The 25,019-nt window shown below is 40.0% G+C and overlaps 1 protein-coding gene across 3 annotated transcripts in view; it reads left to right on the forward strand.

Annotated features, from left to right (window-relative positions):
- The first annotated feature begins 613 nt into the window (after positions 1 to 613).
- GRM5 (glutamate metabotropic receptor 5) overlaps positions 614 to 25,019 on the forward strand; it is a 283,519-nt gene continuing 259,113 nt past the window's right edge. For all 3 annotated transcript variants that reach the window (XM_072855113.1, XM_072855124.1, XM_072855133.1), the window contains exon 1: positions 614 to 1,292. In XM_072855113.1, the coding sequence (XP_072711214.1) occupies positions 614 to 1,292 (679 nt within the window). The remainder of the gene's footprint in view (positions 1,293 to 25,019) is intronic.

Below are 25,019 nucleotides of genomic sequence, written 5' to 3' on the forward strand. Positions count from 1 at the left end.
GTCCAAGGTACATTAGTGTGACATATGCATTTGTGATATAGAAAATGTTTGAAAGTAAAGGGAGTAATTTTTGAAGACACACATTAGAAATGGCAACATCTTTCTTCTTTGGAATTAAATACTTGTCTGCCTTTTGTGTTTTTGAAAACATTTCCCAAAAGAGTTTTTAAACAAGAGTATCAAAGAGAAAGACACCTATTTATACTAGCAGAAGTACAAGCCTCAGATTGTGAAACACTGAAGTATAACAAAGTTTCCCAGCTTGAAAAATGATGGAAGCAAGTATATATAGGAGACAATGTATTACAGTCATTGACAGCAGTAGGAATAGGTGCAAATTTAGAACAGATTACAAAGCTGACTTTATAACTAATTTTAAAGCTTTTTCTCTTATTTATTCATTTTTGAAGGTTATGAGGATTATGATCATATGTGCAGCTCTGCATAGCTGTCCACTTGGAGATGATGGTGACTCCTTAGAGAATATACGCAAACTCCTGGTTAACCATCAGCATAGTGCTCCTTTTATCCAAAAGATTTGACAACTGATTTTCACCAGCTCTCTGGTTTTGTTCCATCATGTTGTCTCTACCAGCCTAAACCATTTCCTAAAATGGTCCTTCTGCTGTTCCTTGCAATCCTGTTGTTGAAGGAAGATGTCTGTGGGAACTTTGGGCTTTTGGTTTCTGCACAGGCCAATGAAAGAAGGGTGGTTGCACACATGCCTGGTGATATTATCATTGGAGCTCTATTCTCTGTCCACCATCAACCAACTGTTGACAAGGTTCATGAGAGGAAATGTGGAGAGGTAAGAGAGCAGTATGGCATTCAGAGAGTGGAGGCAATGCTACATACCCTTGACAGAATTAATTTGGACCCCACACTGTTGCCAAATATAACGTTAGGATGTGAAATAAGGGACTCCTGCTGGCATTCTGCTGTGGCTCTGGAGCAGAGCATTGAGTTTATAAGGGACTCTCTTATTTCATCAGAAGAAGAGGAAGGGATGGTGCGATGTGTGGATGGATCTTCATCATCTTTCCGCTCCAAGAAACCCATTGTTGGTGTCATTGGACCTGGCTCTAGCTCAGTTGCTATCCAGGTCCAGAACTTGTTGCAGCTTTTCAATATACCTCAGATTGCTTATTCTGCCACAAGCATGGACCTAAGCGACAAAACTCTGTTCAAGTATTTTATGAGAGTTGTGCCATCTGATGCACAGCAAGCACGGGCTATGGTGGACATTGTCAAGCGCTATAACTGGACCTATGTTTCTGCTGTACATACTGAAGGTAAGAGCTTATTTTTTTCCATATAAGAATGCCTTCAAACTACTTTGATGTGGTCAAATAGGTAGATGATGATAATTTGATGATGTTGGTTTTGTGCCAGTCAGTTGTCAACAGTATAAACTTCTATTTTACTTAATAATAATTTCACATTCCCTACGGGGCTGAAGTAGCATCATGTTGATAATGGCTGAAAACAAAGTTTGAAATACAGGATTGTGTGTGCTTGACGGCCACTTGTTGCTAAAAGTGCTTACTCTTGAGTCTCCTAAGTGACTTTAATTTAATTTAGTCAACATAGACTTATTTTTCTTAATCTACCAATCAGTGTATTTACGTAGAATAATCATTTTGACTATATTGGTATCAATGGGTAATGAGAAAGCATCTGGTCTTCCTAGTGCAGAAAAGAGATAAATCATCATTTGAAACTGTAGCTGAGTCAGAATGTGTTCCTGCTTAATATCTGAGGCACAGAGACATGAATACTAGAAAACATGTAGTTCTGACTACTATTTAAATGCAGGTTGTCCCAACTCCTGGAGACCAGAAATATTTCTGTCCTTTTTATGATACTCCATGGACTATTGCAGCTACTTCTTGCTCTGCATCTGGCCATTGGTTTTGTGAGTGAACAAGGGAAGTATCCTCGAATCTTCTTCACACGCTTATGCTCCATCAGGTGTCCACAAAATCCGAACTGTGTGCTAAATTGCTTTCCTCTTTTTATTAATTTGAATTAGAGCTTAAGCTTTTTACCCAGTGTTCAGAAGAGTATATGATTAAAGGGAAATGCTATGGAAAAGCTTACTTGATTTTGTTATTCCTTGTATTGGCAGAGTAGAGTGGGTTCATCTTGCTATAAGTGACTAGAATTTCATGCTGTCATAAAAGCAGGTTTCACCTGTCCCTGTCTAATGATAGCACCATTTAATGGGTTTTCTGGAATTAGGTTCTGTGATGAATTTCAGGACCTCACCGGGTCGCCTCTGTTCAAACAGACAAACTCAGAATGGAAGGCTCGGAATATGATCTGGGAATGAAAACTGTTATTAAGAGATTGAGTAGTGGTGACGGTGTTTCTGAACAGCAGCAGATGCTGCTGGCTTTATTACAACCAATAGAAAGCAGATTGTCCTTCCCACACACTGAGTATGCTTCTCTGGCAGCCTTCATACTACGCAAAGCCCTTTTTGGGGTGATGCTGGTCCAATGCTAGTATGTAGCAATCTTCATCCTCCTACAGATATGTAGAGAACTGGTTCTGCAGTATTTAAAAAAAAAAAAAAGGTTAGAACTTACATGCAGATGGTTGCAATCATGTTTCCATCACGATAACAAAAGCTGGTAAATAACTGCAGCCTCTTTTGTATGGGGATGCATGAATAAATTAACAGTTTAATATAACAGTGTATAAATCACCCTACGTCACAGCATGTAGTGAAGGTACTCTGTGCCAGCTGATGCCTTTGGCATAGCTTGGTGTGCAGCCTTCGCTTCATAAATATGTATGAATAACATCATGGTCAAAAATAATGCCACTGATGCATCACATTAGCATAAGATTTTGTATCCTGGCTACTTTTGATGACTTGTCTAATTTTTGCTATGAACAACTTTTACTCCTCTGCTCATTGAGAGGAATGCATATATATTCCGTGTGGGAATTGTCAAGCTTATATCAAGGTCCGATTCTGCACAGGGTGAGAATACTTACTTTTACTACTTCCCGTGGACACTCTGTTTGGAGCAGATGGTAACATATGGCATGTTAATCTTATGGCAGAGGAACTTTGCATTGCACATTGGAAAGAAAGGAATAGGGACACAAGGGCTGAAGCTGGAGGTAGCTGCTATGGGCAAGAAAAGAGGAGAAAACGACAGAGGAGCTGGGCGTGAAGGAGAAATGATGAATGATATATCTAGTACAACATGTTCCTACTTGTGCCAGTATTAACGTGGAAAAGATAGGTGGTATGTTGTTAATACCTGAGGCCTCATATCATTCATAGCATGTTTACATCAACATAACTCTGGACTTCAGTGAACGAACTTTAAACAGGTTCTGGGAATCTTATGATCCTATCATCTATTTGCATGGTCTGGTCATGATGATGAATATGCTCTCCAGTTAAATAACATCACACAAATGTTTTCTAACAATAGAACAGATGGTATTTATAATGGGATAGACAAATACAAACTGATCAAGGTATTTCTTTGAAATGTGACAATGTCTGATGTTCTGGACACTTTCCAAATATTATGGCAGATGTTGTCCCTTCCAGGAACTGTGCAAGTAACCACTAAGAGTAAATTTTTTTCCTAAGAATTTGAAGGCAGCAAGCACCATTGTCAGTGGAGCTCTTGTAATTTTAAGGAAGAATTTTCTGCAATCAAATTAATAGGAAATATGAGTAACATAAGAAGGATATTTCTCATAAAGCAACAGTCATCTCCACTTACTGTAGTGTATTTTACAGATGCCAATCAGAAATCTTTGCAAGTGTTAGATAGTCTTAGGTTGTAACTCCCCTTGCTCAGCTCTGTCAGGAATGACGTGCCACTGTTGTCGTTATCTTCCCCCACTCTCCAACTCTTCCTTGCATTTAATGATTTGTGGGGCTCTACTCTAAACCGATCTGGCTTTAAAATAAAACTTTTTCACCCACCATCAGGGCACTTTTTAAAAAATCCTCATTGGTTCTGGAATCCAGGTCACGCTGTGGCCCCACTAACAGACATGTTAACACTGCGTGGCAGGGAGGTAGGAGTGAGCGGGCAAAGAGGGAAAATGTGATGGGAAACTCCTTGTACTAAGTACCCATCACTTAAAGCCTGAAGCAAGTGCCTTCAGCTTTACGGATTGCTACAGTAGGCACACAGGGTGTGCTGGAGACCATTTTATTTGAAGTTTGCATACTGATCTAATTCTTTCAGCCAGCCTTACAGATGTTTTTTTCCACCACTGTGATAGGAACAGAGCTTAAACAAACTTTCCTTAAACTCAAACCAACTTTCACTTCTTAAACCAACTTTGTAGACAGACAGCAGGTCAATAATGCAGTCAGGAACTCAGTCTGTGCCTCTCTCTCAGGCAAAATAGCTCAGCAGAGAGAAGCCCTCTGGTTTAGTCCCTCAATTTCTCAGAGCACTTAAGGGATCTTTTTTAGCTCATGTAACTGTTGTCCACCCGGGGGAAACTAATGCATGGACAAAAGAGTAGAGAGGAAAATTTGTGCCTGTGTCTGGATTTTGGGTGGTGATGGCTGGCATGCAGATGGACCATGCAGCTCAAGCACCCCTGCAGTTTTGTCTCGGCCTTTTCTTGCTTAACCATTCTGCACCACAACTAATGGGCAATGGTTGGGGAAATGAGGGAGAAGCTGGCTGTCTGCCCCAAGAGACAAAGAACTGTCTGTTTACCTCATTTCCCATATGAAAGTATTCCCTGGTCTTTTTGAAAGATCAGGGAAATATATATACAATTTTCTCTTCTCCCATCACTGCAGTTTGAAGGCCTCATTGAAAGCTTATTTGAAGTCAATACTCCCCCATTGACCAGAGTGACATTTGGATCAGGCCTTCCTAGTCAGAAACAAGGTAAATCCCTGAGAGTCTGTGCTTAAAATTTGCCTGGAGACAAATGAATTAATAATTTGCAAGGCAATTTTCATTGCCGTTGGAAACCATTTATTTTGCCACTCTGAATGGACTGAAGAGGTGATGTATGCTGGAAAAATAGAACTGCACAGGGGTGCAATTGAAACACAATAGGCCACATTTATTGGGGGTGGAAAGGGATAAATTTCACTCCATTATGTAAAGGGTGTGATTTACTTTTGAACACAGCCTTAAGAAAGAAGCCACTTTGTTAACATCTCCATTAGACAGCTCTGCAGGTAAATGTTGGATCAAACTCATCCTCAAAGTCCTCTCCATTTAATATCACTTTCCTCCATTTAAATTTATCATAAGTGAATATAAAGAGGTGGTTCACGTTTATTTTCTTAGGATGTACCCAGGCAAGCATAACAAAAGCAGAACTTTTTTTTCTTGCAGATAAGGGTTATTTCACACATTTTCTTTCATATTTGTTCAAATATGTCTTGTTACAAAACTATTTTTGTCTACATCCTTTGCTACCAAGTAAAGAGCAAAATGAAAATTAGTCATAGTCTGTGAGAATAGGATGAAGAAATGAACGAAAGAGCTGCAACAAGTTGACCTTAAACCTGCTGCTTGGAACAAATTGTACTTTTATGATTTTGTGGAGATTTCCTTTCAGACTCTAGATTTTTCTCCTTTAGATACAAAAACTATATCATAGTCAGAAATATTATTTGCTTTTCACAAAGTAATATGATTTAAGATTAGGTTCTTTTTATTTTAAGCATAAGTGATATTTTTTCATGCTTTATATGCAGAAAAAACCACATAGAAATAATGTACCAAAAGAGGTCATTGCTAGTCCATGAAAATATTTTCAATTTCAAAGAAAATTTATTTCTAAAAATCTGTTTCTGAAAATTAAAGAATGTCCTGTCTAAAGACTGGAGAATGTTCTATTTCAGCAAAGTTTCATTTTTGCTCTTGGGTGAAATAATTACTTGAGGTTTTTTTATTTTTGAAATTACTTTTATTTTTTATTTTTTGAGACTTTTAAACTGTTTCAAACATAAATGTTGAGATCAGGATGATCACAATTTGATACGCTCTCAATCACATTAATCTTGTAGCAAAAATAAAAAATATCTCTCATCTGAAAGAAAATATGGGAAATGGAAAACCCAGTTCCCATCCTATCCTGTTGAGGTGTTTGCTCATTTTTATTGAATGTTGACATCTATAACAAAGGTGGCCTTTTTTTTGCGCAATTTCAAATATTTATCCTAGCATCACAATTGTGAAAAGTGAGCAAATGCTATCAATCAGTTGGGAATATTGAGATGGAAAACTGAAGTAGCATCAAGTTAACATTTACTTTGTTCTGCAGTGACTGACTAACCGGACAGCACTTTAACATTGCTGGCAGACTGCTCAGGCCAGACTTACCCACTGTGAAGTATCTTGACTGACAGAAAAATACAAAATGAATGGTATACTCTGGAGCGTAATGGGGATGAAGATGGTTAGGGGAAATACATGAGACAGCAAAGGAAAGGTGAGCAAGAAGGTGTACTATTCTAAAGTTTTAAAAAAAATCATTTTGAAAGGAATGATACAGGGTGGACTTAGCTAAAACCAGGACATTTGGATCTTCAAAATGTCACTTTGCTTCTTTTGTTTAGGGGCTAAGTATTTGAATGTCACTTTTTTCCCTGACTTAGACTCTATAGCTACTCAATGAAAGTTTCAGTGTCATGAAACTTGCCTTCATTGAGAAGAGACAGGGGGAGTCCAGCATCCTCCAGCTTCATCTTCACTTTCTCTTTTGCCTTGGGCCTGGAAGTGGCATAGTTCTTGTCCCCATCCCCAGGGTGCACCTCTTCAATCAGGGAGGGATCTATTAAGTTGATGAGATTTGGAAATCTTTCAGGAAACAAGATTTTACTGCACAGTGCCTGGTGGGTCAGATCAGTTTTATGAAAGATGGTCTTTCTAATATATGCTATCAGACAACCACAGGTGGTGACAGTGGTTCACTTTCCTGTATTCCCTGTTGATATTTTGTCTTTGAAATGAAAGGTCTGGAAAACAGATATTCCATACAATTAAAAAACCCAAACGTTTCTGAAGTATTTCTTACCCCAAGTCAGAATCAGAAGACAAAATAACAACATTTTTAGTGAATTGAAGCTATGATAAAATTCAGAAGTCAATCAAAATAAACTGCCCCAAAGTGAACACAGGATTCGAGGTGCGGCCTCACCAGTGCTGAGTACAGGGGGACAATCACTTCCCTAGTCCTGCTGGCCACACTAGTTCTGATACAAGCCAGGATGCTATTGGCCTTCTTGGCCACCTGGGCACACTGTTGGCTCATATTCAGCCGGTTGTCGACCAACACCCCCAGGTCCTTTTCTGCCAGGCAGCTTTCCAGCCACTCTTCCCCAAGCCTGTAGCATTGCATGGGGTTGTTGTGACCCAAGTGCAGGACCCGGCACTGAGCCTTGTTGAGTCCATACATGAAAGACCACTTCCTGTATTTACAGGAGCTAACTTGTGATTTCTCTGAAAACTAAGAAAGGCAAAAGGCTTGCATGATTCTTGAATCATGCAGGAGACAGTGAAGCCCAATGACATCCTGGCTTGTACCAGAAACTCAAATCCTGTGTTCAGTTTTAGGCCCCTCACTACAAGAAAGACAGTGAGTTGCTGGAGGATGTCCAAAGAAGGGCAACGAAGCTGGTGAAGGGTCTAGAGCACAAGTCTTATGAGGAGCGGCTGAGTGAACTGGGGTTGTTTAGCCTGGAGAAAAGGAGGCTCAGGGGAGACCTTATTGCTCTCTACAACTACCTGGAAGGAGGTTGTAGCGAGGTGGGGGTCGGTCTCTTCTCCCAGGTAACAAGCAATAGGATGAGAGGAAATGGCTTCAAGTTGCTCCAGGGGAGGTTTAGATTGGATATTAGGAAAAGTTTCTTCACCAAAAGAGTTGCCAAGCATTGGAACAGGCTGCCCAAGGAAGTGGTGGAGTCACCATCCCTGGAGGTATTTAAAAGACTTGTACATGTGGTGCTTAGGGACGTGGTTTAGTGGTGGACTTGGCAGTGTTGGGTTAACAGTTGGGCTTGATGATCTTAAAGGTCTTTTCCAACCTAAACGATTCTATGATTCCATGATTCTATGATCTTGGAGGTGAACCAAAAATTATAGACTTTGCTTTAATTTAATTTAGAAGCCACTGGACAGAGAAAAACATTGTATCCATTTTACTAAAATCTGATTTCAGGCTACTGATGATGTGGAGACATACCATGCTGTAATGCAGGGTATTATACATAAATACATTGTATGTGTATACATTAAAGAAGTAATTGGGAAGGTTATTAACAGAACATTTACCATCCACGTTGGCAACCAAATTTTGAGACAATCCCGTTCATAAATCACAGCCTTGTTTTTAAAGTAATGTAATTTAATTCATCATTCTAAATATGCTGACTGGAGAAAACCACAGTTAAGATTTCCTCTAATTAAGGGTTTTTTTGTTTTTGTTTTTTTTTTTCTGGAAGTGTCTGGCAGCATTTATGGCTGGCCAGATACAGGATCCAGGTGTTATATGTGGAAACCTCCATATAATATCAATTACATTGTCAAAGGGCAGACAAACATTGTATAGGGAATGGCTATTGCTAGAATTGCAATAGGTACTAGACAAGTTGGAAAGATAATAACTGGGGTGGCTGGTAAACTAGCTCACTGAACAAATCCCACTGCCAAAGTCCAACCTAACTGCTGAGAACAGCGGAAAGATGAGGAAAATTACCTGTTCCTCATTCTGTTGTGATCTAGTCAAATGCTTCTTATCTGTCCGTACCCAGGGTGTGATTTTTTTTTTTTTTTTAATCTTTTCTTCCTGAGATAGATTTCTTCTAACTTCCTAGATGATGTTACAGGCATTAGGAGGAAGATGAATAGACATACTGCCAAAAGAAAGGTGCAAAATTGCAGTGAGAGGACTATTATCAGGATCTAGGATCTGGGAAATTACCTTACCTCAGTGCCAAGTGTTTTTGTGAACAAGATAGCTACAGCAGGTGAACCAGTTGTCCAACATTGCTATTTTGGTGTGCATAAAGCTTTAGGCAAGTATATATAAACTACAGTTGATCTGGCATGGCAGAGTCACAGAACACGTTAACTTTTCCCTGATTTGAAATTACACAAGTTTATTCTCTGTATTTTAATTTTGCTATGTAAGATAGGTAATAAAATGACAACTAGTCATTGGTAGCTATGGCTTAGGCTAAAACATATTGTTTATGAAGATACACACAGAGTGTCTTCACTTACAGACTTCATGTAAAGACAGAGTTGTTTTCACCTTTGGGTAGTCTGTTCAGACTGTGAATTATCCTTTCTTTAAATGAAATGACTGACTGTGTTGCTCCAATGTATAGTCCCTTTATCTTTATACGTTCTCACAGTTTCTCTTCTCAGGCATTGTTCTCAATCTTTCTTTTGGCTACACCAAAGAGCTTTAGTTCTCCTGTCACTTCTGCAAAGTGGGTTTTCCAGATGCTAAGTTATTCTTATAGATCTTGTATAAACCTTTCCAGTTTTGTCAAATCCTTTTTTAAGAGCATGTACCCTCCTTTTTAGGGGGATTGGTACTCCATTTACTTCTTCAACTTGCAGTCAAGCAGGAAATTGTTTTCGTTAGATCAGTATACAAGCTGCTGTTTCTTACCTTATTAGCAAACCAATACAGTGGTGGTCTATAAACGTGTACTGTTTATTTTTCCCTTTTACAGTTATCTGCCTCCATCTTGTCATAACTCATCTTCTGCCCATCTGGCTTACTATCTCACCTTCCTCAATGTTTGGTGGGGTTTTTTCTCTTCCTACCATCTCTTTTTCTAGTTCCATTAACTCCCTGCTTCTCCCCCCTGGTTAGGTTTAACTTTTTTTTCTTCTCATCCCTCCCCAGTCAAAATAAGATTATCAAACAATTTCAAGTAGATAATTGTATGAATAAGATAGGATGCACTGATGTGGAAATTTCTAAAACTTTTGATTTATGTGATCTGGCTATCAACCAATGCAGATTGAGTCCTCGCTAAAATAAAGGCCACCAAAGTTGCACACTATTTTTAATGTTCTTTCACCTGGAGAATCCAGACTTAGTCCAGACGTCTTCTAAAGTTCAGGATTTAAACTCCAGATTCTCATTTAAAAAATCTGATTCTAACTAGATGTATTATTCAGCAATTCTACATTTATTTTGTCTTAAAGCCTTGCGTATCACAGTTGTTCAATTTGCAGATTTGGCACTTAGTGAAAAACAGGACATTTTTTTATTTGAAAGCAAAACCCTGAAGGTGAAAAATAAGCTGAAATACTTCCTCTGTTTCCCCTTCATCAGTTTCAACAATCTTCATACCCAACTTCATTCTCAATTATATAGGAATATGTTTTTGGCCAAAATATCTGTTGCACTTAAAGAGCCCCAAACCATGTCCCATCCACCTTCTCTCCACGAGGTTGCCTCAGAGACAGTCTTTGTAAGCAAGATGAGTGAGCAGTCAGGGAGCATACTGACATGTTCTTGAAGGTGTTTCCTGGCTCACAGAAAGTATTGTAGATGTCTGTGATCTCAGACCTGTGCTGAACAGGCAGCATAGATGCACCCTGACAGTGAGTGAAATTATATTTAGGCATGGAAAAGGAGCAAAAGCAAATAGTTTGGGAAAGGATCTTATACCTTCTGTTGATGGAGGAGGAGCAGTGACGTTCAGCTTCTTTTCCATTTCCTGCTGATTTTGCAGCTCAGAGAAAAATTTTATCATAGGTTTCCAAAGAAGTCCAGGGAGGAAAATTAGTAAAAATATGCAGGTGGTACTCATTTGGGTTTACAACTAGAACAGAACATAAGGTTGCATTTGATAGGTAAGCTGTTCTTCCTTTTTCTTTCATCTTTACCACAAAAGAATACAGGATGCAAATCCTTTTCACATTAACAGAAGCTTTCAAAAAGATTAGGATATGTGCCCAAAATGATATTATAAGAGAGTGTATATTATCTTTCCAACATAAGCTTTTCATATGTCTTCAGTCATGGTTATATATATAAAGGCCTTCTTTGTTTTTTTCCTTCCAACAGCACTGTGGGATGTGAAGTTTCCTTGCTCATTTTCATGCATATGCAAAAAGACAGGCAATTTGTCTGACCTATTTCTTTCCCTAAAGGGAAAGTATGAGACTAGCTCAAATTTAAGGGGTCTAAAAAATATTGAAGTTGGATCAGATGCTCTCTTTCTTTGACTTACATCTCTCCCTGGAAAGTCCACTGTACAGGGTATTTAGATACTTCACTTCTTTTTGGCACTTCCATGCCTACTGAAAAGAAAGGGATATGTAGATGCTCTATGTCTTACTGGATATGGGACTGAAGGTTTTGTTCACTCAGACAGAATTTCTGTGGAGGGATTTTTATTTTTTTTCCCAAATCCAAAGGCATTTATGCAACAGCATAAATATCAGCATGCCTAAGTAGCTCAAAATGAAGCATCTGGTACAGAATGCATTCAGGGATCTCAATCTTATAGATTTTGTACAAAAGTCAGACTTATGCAATGACTGGGACAGGAATGTAGTTTATTCTGGTACGCTATGTAAGATTCAACCAAGATTCTCCCTCTTTCTCTGGCCTCTGCCTGTTAACTAGAACTGTCTGAATCATCCAGGCTAACATAGTCTTTTTCTTTCCCTGCTCCCAAGCTGATTTTATTACAGCTCTATGCAATTATTCATATGTATTCAACCAACAGTTTATGCAGACAGACTGCTATGTGAGCTGTTCACAGGCTGTTCAGGCAGGGCTAGACAGTGCCTTTAGGTACCAACCTGTGGGAGGAGTGACATGTAAATGGTGCTGACCCAAGAGGCAAGGTGCTGAGAAGCCTCTCAGTCATGCTTATGACCATGTCAGGCCAATGCTGAAGCCTCTCCATCTGCACGTGACGGCGTGTGTGTCACACTAAGCCAACTATGAGAGCGAACGCTATTGTGTCCTCAACTCTGTGCTGTGGATCTGCCTTTGCTGTTTGGTTAGCTTATGTCTCTGTGGGCTGGAAACATAGCACTGTCTCTTCTTCTGGCCCCACTCAACTGCCCTGGTCAGGAGTGGGAGTCAAATGAAATCACCAGAACTAGAAAATTTGACCTGAGAATATTGGGTGTGGAAAGCAGGACAGGCTACTGGAGCAGGGAGTTTGGGATGGTTTATGTGGAACTGAGAGACCCAGTTCTGTGCTCTCCTGGACTACCCATGTGGCCCCGATGAAATTGTAGAGATCATGACAATGCCTTAGGATGGAGAGACTGGTTCAGATACACCAAGGTTGCATTGGGCCGTACCATTACAGAATTGCACTCAAGTTGATCAGTCCATTGGGAAGTACAACATGGGACATGACACTGTGGAGCTGAGGATCTCAGCTAGTGGCCCAACACAACCAGCTAGATCAGAGCTACATTGGGTGTGCCTGCAGCCCCTTCTGTAGCCTGCTGTGGACATACCTCCAGCCATCTGCAAGGGGGTCTGCTTAATGATTTTATAATAGTTTGGCATTCTGTAGGCTGAGAATTGGCACATATGGGTGTCTTTGAAGCATTTGCTCCAAACACCCACATTTCAAATGTGTGATGGAAGTGTTGTGAGGATCAATACTTTGAAGAGTAAGGGACACTCAGACACTACTGGCAATGTAGGGCAGAGAAGCTCATGGACATGTAGTTTGTGTACATGTTCTGTTACTGACCATGCATGGGTTTGTGCCTTTCGAGAAGATACTCTGAAACATTATTGAGATCAAATACCTTGATTGACATACCTCCCCTAGGAAGGCAGAAAGACAGAGGACATTGGAAGCCTGAAAAACTGAAAGCTTGAAGGCTTATTCCTATTTCTCTCTTACACACAAGCTTTTAACTGATTTTGTTTTTTCTACTCTTGAACAGTTGGTAGAGTGGGTGTTACATCCAACACCTCCATGTGACAAATCTCAGCCTACAAAATACTGACACGTTACATTTCATTAACCATATGGGACCTAATTATGCTGCCAGCGAAAATACAGGTGCAAGTCCCAAAGGATCCGTTTGCTATATGTGCATTGGCCCTATAGAACCTTACAAATATGTTTGTTTACACAAATCAGGGAGTTCATTTGACATTTGCAACACACATGGCTTCACTGAGATGTGTAGAGCCTAAGTTTTAATATATAACTGAAATAAAAGGTGAGGTTTTACTCACAAGATGGAAGGTTTTGGAGGAGAAGGGGCACTGTCAATGTGTGTGTACCAATAAGTGAAAGATTGTAAAAGTCTTCCCAGAAAGTAACATTTCAGCATTTTGCAGTCATGTCCATAAATAAAACTGGCCAAAGGTAGCCAGAGTCCTTAAGACAGTGGAGCATTGCCATCCTCTGTCTACAGACAATCTGGAACAAAGCGGCTGGATTTGGCAGTGCTCTCCCTGCCCTGTCTGTCTCGCTGGGATGTCAGTTCAAAGATATGAGCGCTATATAATGCCACTTGCAGCAATTTCATCACGGATTATTTTATCAGGTGGGCTGTGGAAGGGCAGGAGTGAACTCTGTGCGGATTGGATATGAATGTAAAGAGGAAACTTAGCAAGAGGGGAGGAAGCAGAATATCAAAGGTCTAGGTGAAGGAGAAAGATGAGAGTACAGGATTAAGACAAACAAAATGCAGAAACAGCAATGGTGCTGTCGTGGTTTAATGCCAACTGGCAACTAAGCACCATACAGCCACTCGCTCATCCTCCCCCTGTGGTGGGATGGGGGAGAGAATTGGATGGGCAAAAGTACGAAAACTCATGGGTTAAGAACAGTTTAATAATTGAAATAACATTAAAAAAATAATAATTATAATAGTAATGATAATAAATTGCAGTGAAAAGGAAAACAGAAAAAGAGAGTGAGAGGAACACAACCCAGGAAAAACAAGTGATGCAACCACTCACCACCTGCCGACCAATGCCCAGCCAGTCCCCGAGCAGCGATCACTGCCCCCCTGGCCAAATCCCCCTAGTTTATGTCCTGAGCATGACATCTGTCCTGGTTTCGTCTGAGATATAGTTAATTTTCTTCCTAGTAGCTGGTATACAGTTAATTTTCTTCCTAGTAGCTGGTATAGTGCTGTGTTTTGGATTTAGGATGAGAATAATGTTGATAACACACTCATGTTTGAGTTGTTGCTAAGTAATGTTTACACCAGTCAAGGACTTTTCAGCTTCCCATGCTCTGCCAGGTGAACAAGAAGCTGGGAGGGGGCACAGCCAGGACAGCTGACCCCAACTGGCCAAAGGGCTATTCCATACCATATGGCGTCACGCTCAGTATAGAAACTGGGGGGAGTTGGCCAGGGGGCAGCAATCGCTGCCTGGGGATGGGCTGGGCATCGGTCAGTGGGTGGTGAGCAATTGCATTGTGCATCACTTGTTTTGTACATTCTTTTATGATGATGATGATGATGATGATGATGATGATGATGATGATTATTATTATTATTATTATTATTATTTTCTCTTCCTCTGCTGTCCTATTAAACTGTCTTTCTCTCAACCCACAGGTTTTACTTTTCTTTCCAATTCTCTCCCCCATCCCACTGGAGGGTGGGAGGAGGGTGAGCAAGTAGCTGTGTGGTGCTTAGTTGCCAACTGGGTTTGAACCATGACAATGTCATATGGTATGGAATAGCCCTTTGGCCAGTTGGGGTCAGCTGTCCTGGCTGTGCTCCCTTCCAGCTTCTTGTGCACCTGGCAGAGCATGGGAAGCTGAAAAGTCCTTGATTTAGTACAAGCACTACTTAGCAACAACTCAAACATGAGTGTGTTATCAACATTATTCTCATCCTAAATCCAAAACACAGCACTATACCCGCTACTAGGAAGAAAATTAACTCTATCCCGGCCCAAACCAGGACAGTATCCACCCCTTATTCTATAGCATCTACATCATGCCCAGGTCCTACCCTTTCCAATACACTCCGATTCATCTCCACCACTTTTCCTGTCTTTTAATATATGCACACAGATATCATTCCCTTAGTCTATGGGCCATCCCTCTCACATGTCCGTTGAGTTCATTTAGTCCATGACTTTGGGCTCCATCTGTCATAACAGTCCTTCAGGGCAGGAGAGATGGTGTGTGGTATTGGATTGTTGCATGCTGAAACCAGGTCTGATTCTGTCACTGCTGCAGTCTGCTCGGTTTCATCAAAGTTCATTCTTCATTAATCTGGGTGATTCTTACTGTGATACCATTGATATGGCATGCAGCAATCATAGAAGTGATGACATACAGTATTATATAGCAATTAACATAATACAATTCAGTTCATTGGCTATTTTCACACAAAATCAATTCCCCTTGAGGTACACATCAGACTTCCCCATCTTTCCACATTACCTACCATGTACACCCAGGTCCTTGAGCAAAAGAAATCCTGCAAATGGGCTTTCTTTTGCCTGAGGCAGGAGTAACCCAGACTGTCTTCCCCAAAATATTTTTTATGTGAACTACAGGGGCTTTTTCCCCTTCTACAGTACGTAAAAGTTTTGATCGGGTAGGGCCAGCCCGATTGGCAGATCCCCTAGCGTTAACTAACCAGGTGGTGTTTACTAAACACGTATCCCAATGTTTGAATGTTCCACCACCCATTGCTCTCAGTGTAGTCTTTAACAGTCCATTGTATCATTCGATTTTCCTGGAGGCTGGTGCATGATAAGGGATGTGATACACCCACTCAATGCCATGCTCTTTGGCCCACGTGTCTATGAGGTTGTTAGAGAAATGAGTCCCGTTGTCTGACTCCATTCTTTCTGGGGTGCCATGTTGCCATAAGCCTTGCTTTTCAAGGCCCAGGATAGTGTTCCGGGTGGTGGCATGGGGCACAAGATATGTTTCCAGCCATCCGATGGTTGCTTCCATCATTGTAAGCACATAGTGCTTGCCTTGGCGGGTTTGTGGGAGCGTGATATAATCGATCTGCCAGGCCTCCCCATATTTATATTTCAGCCATCGCCCTCCATACCACAGAGGCTTTAACCGCCTGGCTTGTTTGATTGCAGTGCATGTTTCACATTCATGGATAACCTGTGCAATAGTGTCCATGATCAAGTCCACCCTTTGATCACAAGCCCATCTATATGTTGCATCTCTTCCTTGGTGGCCTGAGCTGTCATGGGCCCACTGAGCTATAAATAATTCAGCCTTAGTTGCCAGTCCTTAGTTGCAGCCTGATCCACCTGCTGGGTGTTTTGATGTTCTTCAGTGGCCCAACTCTTGGATCTGTGAGCATCTACGTGACGTACTTTTACAACCAGGTTCTCTACCTGGGCAGCAATATCTTGCCACAATGCAGCAGCCCAGATGGGTTTACCTCTGCGCTGCCAGTTGCTCTGCTTCCATTGCTGCAACCACCCCCACAGGGCATTTGCCACCATCCATGAGTCACTATAGAGATAGAGCACTGGCCGCTTTTCTCGTTCAGCAATATCCAAAGCCAGCTGGATGGCTTTCACCTCTGCAGACTGACTCGATTCACCTTCACCTTCAGCAGTTTCTGCAACTTGTCTTATAGGACTCCATACAGCAGCCTTCCACCTCCAGTGCCTTCCCACAAGATGAAAGTACCCATCAGTGAACAGGGCATATTGCTTCTCATTTTCTGGCAGTTTATTATGCAGTGGGGCCTCCTCAGCACGCATCACCTCCTCCTCTGGCGATATTCCGAAATCTTTGCCTTCTGGACAGTCCATCATCACTTCCAAGATTCCTGGATGAATAGGGTTTCCTATTCGAGCCTGTTGTGTAATCAGTATGACCTACTTACTCCACATAGCATCAGTTACATGATGGGTAGAGGGGACCCTCCCTTTGAACATCCAGCCCAGCACTGGCAGCCAGGGTGACAGGAGGAGCTGTGCTTCAGTACCAACCACTTCCAAAACATCTCCAACCCCTTCATATGCTGCCAATATCTCTTTCTCAGTTGGAGTATAGTGGGCCTTGGATCCTCTGTATCCTCAACTCCAAAACCCTAGGGCTCAGCCTCGAGTCTCCCCTGGTGCTTTCTGCCAGAGGCTCCAGGTAGGGCCATTCTCCCTGGCTGTGGTGTAGAGCACATTTTTTACATCTTGCCCTGCCCAGACTGGCTCAAGGGCTACTACATGAACTATCTCCTGTTTAATTTGTTCCAAGGCTTGTCGTTGCTCAGGGTCCCATTTGAAATAGTTCTTCTTCCTGGTCACTTGATAGAGAGGGCTTACAATCAGACTGTAATTTGGAACATGCATTCTCCAAAAACCCACAACGCCTAAGAAAGCTTGTGTTTCCTTTTTGCTAGTTGGTGGGGACATAGCTGTTATTTTGTTGATCACATCCATTGGGATCTGACGACGTCCATCTTGCCATTTTATTCTTAAAAACTGGATCTCCTGTGCAGGTCCCTTGACCTTACTTTGTTTTATGGAAAGACTGGCTTTCAGGAGGATTTGGACTATTTTCTTCCCTTTCTCAAAAACTTCTTCTGCTGTGTTGCCCTACACAATTATGTCATCAATGTGTTGCAGGTGTTACGGAGCCTCACCCTGTTCCAGTGCTGTCTGGATCAGTCCATGGCAAATGCTAGGGCTGTGTTTCCACCCCTGGGGACTGCCCCTTCAAGTGAAAGCAAGTGAAACCAGGACAGGTGCTTAAGGTGAACTGTTTCACTGATACAATTTCTAGATCTGAGTATTTAACACACCCTAGATCTTATTCAGAACATGCCATCTACAGGCTCTGAAATGCTTCACAAATTAAATATAATTTTACTACTAGGGAACAAAAGGACTGAAAGCTGGCATGCTGTGCTGGAGGTCAACCATGGAACCTATCTCGTTTCCCAGACCTCTGGTCTCCCTTGTACTAGGCTATCTTTCATGGTTGATGGCCATAACCTGTTACAGTTGGGAGATGCCACGTTGGGTCCTTCCCCTGTTGTTTGTGTAAATTCAGAGGGGAGCACAAGGTTTGAAGTTGTTCTTCAGATCAGAAGTGAGAATGCAGCAAGGTGCTTTCAAGGGACTAAATATTTCTGCAGACATAGATAAATTTCAAGCAAAGCAAACTATGGAATACAACAACTCAAAACTGTGTTTGCATTTATAAGCAGTTGATTTGTCCTAAATATGTCAAGTAGAAATGACTGAATTTTGCTTGTTAAAATGGCTCTTCAAATCAATTATGCTAATAACTTCTCATAAGCTGATGGTTTCTCTCTGGCTAGATAAATATGTCATTTTGATATGATCATGGTAGAGGTGCTACTAGCTTCATTACATAAGCAAGAAATGAGTAATTACTTCACAATTTTGTAGAGGAGTTTGTAAAAAAATCATATCTAGAACTATGACAACATTTGAGAGGTTTGTGTGCATGTTCTTTGCCTTAGTATGAAAAAATATTTTTATAGCATTTTCCTTCATTTTTCTCTGTAGAAAATAGATAAACGTTTTATAGGAAAAGGGGAGGAGTTGGGGATTTTTAATGGAAAATGCTTTTCAAAATGGCAAGAGTGAGTGCTTGCACATTGTCATTTGCAGTTGGTTTTGCTATAGTTTTATCACTTACACACCATACCTCTGGACAGCCATGGGTTAGAGTCCAATGGCAGTTTTTGCTGTCCTCTAAAAATAGCAATGGTGATATCTGCAGTAAAACTATTTTGTTAATCTGCATGGGTGTGTGAGAAGATGCTCTGACTTCAAAGATCAGCATTTTGCTTGGCGTGCAAAATTTATTGAATAAATAATAATACTGATTGTTTTGGGTTTAAATATAATCTAAAAAGTATTTGGGGCAATGTACTAAGTAATTACGTATCTCAGGAAGATGGTCAGATTGTGAATATTGTCTATTTATGAGATTTTCTTGAAATGTTTTAATCTATAAAATGTTGTTGTAATATTCTAAAGTTCATAGTGACGTTTTTGACTCAGTATAATCTTTGCAACAGAAAAGTCTCCACAAAGTTACTGAGTGACACTTTCTGATAGGAAGGATTTTGTAGTAAGAAAGGATATTTACTGCCTTCCTTCTAATCACACATTGCTTTAAGGTTATGAATAGTTTACAAATTAATAAATGGTTACTGATTACTTACAAACGACATATTAGTTAGGTACCTAATCTTTCTTACAGAAAGTCAGTACCGAAACACGCAGTCCTACAGTTGAGCAATCTCCTGAGTTATTCATAAATTCAGTATCAAGCAGAGATACCTAACCTATCTGTGGATAAACCAGTTGTGGAAAAAACACACCCTACTTAAACTGGTTCTTGGTCTGAGCTACATAGCCTTGATGTAATGCTGTGCTTGTAAGGCATCCCGTCATGTACTTCAGCACCATTAAGTGTACACATGCATTGCCAGTTTGTTCAACAAGAACATTAGGATTTCTCTCACAAGCCAAGAACTTTTTTTTTTTTCCTACCACTCTGTATTTCTTTGTGTATCACTGTGATTCTGTTGTCTATTTATTTTCACTGAAAGCTTTTCCTCTCTCTTGTTATGCATTTGAACAGCATCTAGCATCAAGGTACCCTCACCATAGCTGGTGCCCATATATGTCATTATAAGTAAATCATGAAAAGAATTTCCATTCCCAAATAGTATCACATGCAGTCTTGACTTACTTTACTCTTAAAGCCTGAGTCCTTTTCTTTCATTGATTGTTTTATTTCTTTAGTCCAGAGAGTGCAATAGAATTGGGCAAAAAGAGAGGACAGTTTCAATCCATCACGTACTCTGCAGCATTCTAGTTCAGCAAGTGCTCTGAACCCTTTTGCTATTTCTTCTCTATACAGTTCAACTGGCTAAGAAGCAGCAAATCAAAAAGTATCCTTTGCTGATAGGCAGTAGACTTCTGAATTCATGTTTGACAAGTTTTTAGTATTATCTGCTAGAACAAGAACAATGTTAATGAAGGAATTGCCTACTTGTCTTAATTACATGTTTCATCAAGAACTCTTACTGTGTGTGGCAATCAGTTTATTCATTTTCTTCCTTGCAGTATTTTTCTCTCAGCAAAGCCCCTTGACTCTTTGGTCTTGACTGAGAGACAGCTATATTGTTGTAACATCTGTAAAACCAGCACCTTGGAATAAACTTGCTGTTGGAGATCACTGATGGCTAGCAAAATGCTGGTTCTACACATTTGTGTTGTTCATATGAAAAATGGTACTTGTAATATGCTGGTAACTCAAAATTGTATCTGAAAATTATAAGAACCCACGTGGAACTTTGGACACTATTCCAGTTCTGGTGTCAAGACTTCATATTTCTCATATTTCTAAGACTAATTCTAGTCTTTTTGAAATCGATTAACCTGAAGCTGTTTGGGACAGGGAATGGAATCTCCCTGGGCATGTGTACATCACTAAATAAAAAAGACCAAGGGCTGAGCTTAAGCACTGCACTTTCTAACTGTTAGCTCACATCCTGCTTCTCTTCTGGACCGCTGCAATGATCCCTATACAAGGCAAATCTGCTATGATAAGAATTGGACCAAAGCAGTGGATGCAAACTCATCTTTGTTACTTGTCATTGTCCTGTCCCTTGTACAGTATTCCATTGTGCAGAAGCCCTTGTGTGAACATAAAGAGGCAGCATCCTGCTTGTGAGTTTTAAAGTAGTAAATGTCATGCAATTCTGAACTTTCACTTGCTATATCTGAAGAATCTTAATTTGTTTGTTCTTGAAAAGCTGGTACAATCTGATCATACCAGACCTGCCTATTTGAATACTTCATGATTCATGCTATCTCCAACTGTGCCTAGGAATTATTTGGGACAGTTCTATTTGATTGAGGCAAAAATGATTCCAGGGACTATTATAGCAATTTAATGCCACAGAGAATCATGTTTCAGTACAAGGGAATGTTCTCTGGTGCTGCTTTAATGTACTAATATAAATGTTACCTTTGTTTCCTGATAAATATCTTTCTTAACCTGCAGGCATGTATTAAAGAGAGCAGTTATGAATACAAGCACAAACACATAGATTTTCATGCCACTCGAATCTTTGCATAGTCTTTGTTTTCCAAGGATCTTAACTTCTTTGAAGCTCTCTACAGCTTTTTGAGATATTTAATATCTGAAAATGTGTTATTATTGAATGTGCTTTGTTTTATTGGAGTGAATAGTGAGACACTAAATAATGCTAGCTCTGAGCTCACTCAGTTTTAATTAAATGAATATATTTTGTATAAACATTATTGTTTATTGAAAGAGGGTTAATTTCAAAAGCACAGGTATCTGAGAAATTAAGAAAGATAATGCATTATATAAATTAAACTACTCAGGATCAGACAGTGAAATGTAAAACAGAATGGGCACTAAGGCAAAGATGGCTTCTTATCCAAAGTTTTCAGCCCAGTTAATGGTATCTATAGGAATGGGATCCGCTGGGAATGGATTTTCCTATTGGGAATGGAGGGAAGAGCTCTAAAATCCCTCAGAAAGTTTATTTAGATAATGTATCATGGATATCCAAAATAGTAATATAGTAAAAATTGTAAAAGTCAAGATGAGTTAAATCTCACAAAGTAAATACAAACAGATCGCTGAAGTCTACCATTGCTGTGTGCAAAGTTATGAAGAACAAGAACAGATTGAGTCATCATTAAAAGTAATTCAGTCTTGGACCTAAGACAAAATAAACTTTTATTGGCATAGAAGTGGCTCTAGGTGGAAAAGATTTCAGTTTTCTTCAAGCTGATAACTAAATTGTCCCAGATTAAACTAAATTGTCCCTATCCACTCAACAGAGTCACTTCCAAGGGGTGATTCAACCCTCCACTTTATTTAACCTCTTCATTAGTGACCTTGGATTACTGCCTTCCTAACTTGGGTACTTCAGATAAGTATTTAAAATTGCGTGCTGAATAACTGTCTTCATAAAGATGAAGACTGTAGAATACGAAGGCAAAGGCATGTTGATTGGCAGGAATGACGTTATGGAAGTGGAAAGGACCACAGCTGAAGTGGAACAAAAACTCTTCAGTAAAATTAAAGGGAGTGTTGGATAATTTTGATCCCGGAGGATTAGGACTAGTTATCTGTGAAATCAGAAACTTGACAGCAAGGGTTTTTTTTGGAGGGACTTTTAGACCATCTTTCTGGGGTTCTTAAAAGAAAACATTTTTTTCAGGGGTAGCAGTGTAACACTGGAGAATAACATAGATGGTGGATATGCTTTAATGCATGTTTGTGTGGGTGGAATGATCTCATTATCCACAGACCATGTCTCTGTAGTATATTTGCTTTCAAACAAACTTTGAAGAAAATGATATGGAAGTAAATGTAAGATCTCAGATCTTTTCCATCTTTTTTTTTAATGGGATTATTGATTTTATTTTATTTTTTTCTCCCTAAAGAGAGAAAATGTGGTTTGGGTTTCCTCTGTCCAGGCTTGTTAAGCACTGATATAGTGCTACAGAGGAAATCAGAGTTAGGATTTGGTTTTCCTAGTAGTTGGAAAATGCTGCCATGAAACTAAGGTGGGCAGGAAACTGGGTGACATGGAAAAAGAGGGTATGACATTGCATAAGGTTCTTCACAGAAGTCTTCAGTGATCAACACTGGGATTAGTTTCACGTAATGCTTTTGTAACTGATCTAAGTATAATTAGTTTAATCCCTGGGATTTTCTAATGATGGAAAAATATTAACCATTAGAAAGGAGAAAAAGAGTAATTGTACAAGAAGAATTAGATGTTTTTGGAGACTAGGCTAAAAGGAATTGTACCAGGCACTTACAATCTTCCCTGTCTTTAGGTATCTAGCCTAAATAGTCCACTCCAGGAGCATAGTCATCCTAAGCTTCGTCTGTAAATCAGTAAGAAATTCTGACACCAGCCAAGTTTTAAGTGGCTTCCAGAGTAGTTCTGAAGTGCATAATGATCTCTATTGACTAAGTGTGAAGCTCAGAGTGATGAAGTTCCTGTCTTGCCTGCCACAAATACACCTTTTTCTTTACTGATTAATGTTCATTTCTGTGGTTCCCTGAGAGTTCAGCACTTAGGAAGAGAAGGTGCAGGAGAAAAGAGAAACCAATATGATTAAAATATGAAAAAGGCAAATAATAGAATCTTGGAGAGGTATTTTCAGGAAAAATAGAAGAGTGTTTGTCCTGCTGTACAGGATTCTGTAAATCTTCTTCTGATTGTTGCAGACTGGTAGTCATTGATGTCTGGGGAAGAGAGAATCAAAATGGGGACAGCTGCAGAGTTGGGTTATTAGTGTAATCTGAAGAGCCTATCATGAAACAGGAGCCCAGAAGACTTGTCTTTGTTTAGTGGAGCAAAATTAAGCCTGAATAATATCATTACTGCCTTTAAATACATTGCATTGAATGGTAATAATGGCTGAAAAAAAATTGTTCATAAATAAATGTAGGTTGAGGATTTCCAACTCTCAGGTGAATGTGGCTTTAGAATAGCCTTACAATAAACTTTTTGTCCAAACTGCAGCTGGTTTTGAGATGAAATTCAGTAAATTTATGAAAGGTTGTTCACATGTCACTGTGTCACCTGGGTCATCTGGAGTCACCCTGGGAGACCGTTTATCAAGTTTACACTTACAGTGCATGCATGATCTTCAGCAGTATATGTATATGTATTTTGGAAGAAACAACTGAATTGAGGTGCATCTGAAAGCATATCCCCAGAATCTTTGAAAATAGCAGCAAGGAGAAGAAAATGCGTATAAGAACATTGGAATGTTTAATCTTGCTGAAGTCAGTAAGATATAATGAGTTTTCACGTTAGCTTAATTTCACTCCCCAGAAAAAACATCGGCATTAATGATTGTTGAAATGAGCTGAGCTACATGGCTGCAAATAGGGGAAGAACAGCAATTTATAAACTGGATGCAATACACCCTGATAAATGGAACAGAGGGTATACAGCCTGATGTTAAAATCTACACCATCATTCAAATAAACCAATGGTTATGCCATGTTCAAGTTAGATAAGGAGGCAAGAGAAATGGCCTGCTATTCAATAGAGTTAGCTTAAGCAAAGGTAATCCCTGTGGCTCGTTCTTCCTTCTCCTGTCCCCTTCTCTTTCTGAACTCCAGTGTGCAATTAAAAAAAAGCAGGATTGAATGGAATGTAGTTTTGTACATAGGGGGAATCTGCAAATTCTAAAGGAATAACTTAATGGATTTTGGTCTGCCTAGTATACTAATTACAAATTGGAGGAAAAATCACTTGATGAATGAAGTTTTCTCAGTATAGGAATAGATTCCAGTTGGGGACTGACCACACAAAGAAACAAACTCCACACACCTGAGATATGTCTCAGTGTATTCCTAAACGGCCAGAGACTGGACGTTTTGCAACTATCTTTTTATAAAATCCACACTGCTGACTGCATCAGAGACTGGAATCTCATTGCCCAGGGTGAGTGCTTTCCTCAAAGCTGTATTCTTGCTCTTCCCTGGGCTCACTGAATGTTTAAGTAATTTATACAAAATGAAAATCTTTGACTGGAGAGACTGAAGGAAATCCACACCATCATACCTTACAGTTCCCACTGCTAGGAGATCTGCAGTCTCTGCTTCAGCTCAAGCAGAGGGAAATGGAAGCTCACTTCTCACATGGGGATTATTATGCCTGAATCATGTGTGAGAAAGGACTGACCCTGCTGAAGTAAGCAAACCCAAGTAAAGGTTTTAGGTGAGACTCTCAAGTAGAGGGAAGGGCTTTGATCTAGCTGAATCAGGTACCTTCATCCTTATGCAGGGCAGGGCCTTTATAGTATTTCGTGCTGCCTAGTTGCAGTAATGGTCAGAGCAGAATGTTGATTTTGGAGGTTCTGGGTGGGCTCTCCTTTGCACTGCTGAAGAAGTCTAGATGGCTAATTCAAGGCTGGGGTAACTGGATATCTGGATACCAGAATCCCTTTTTGTTTGTTTGGTCTCTTATCCAGATGGGATCACAAGTGTTACCGAGGGGAACTACTCTTATATATTTGGGTTTTTTTACCAA

The sequence above is a fragment of the Ciconia boyciana genome, chromosome 1 (assembly GCF_034638445.1).
Source record: "Ciconia boyciana chromosome 1, ASM3463844v1, whole genome shotgun sequence".
Taxonomy (NCBI): Eukaryota; Metazoa; Chordata; class Aves; order Ciconiiformes; family Ciconiidae; genus Ciconia; species Ciconia boyciana.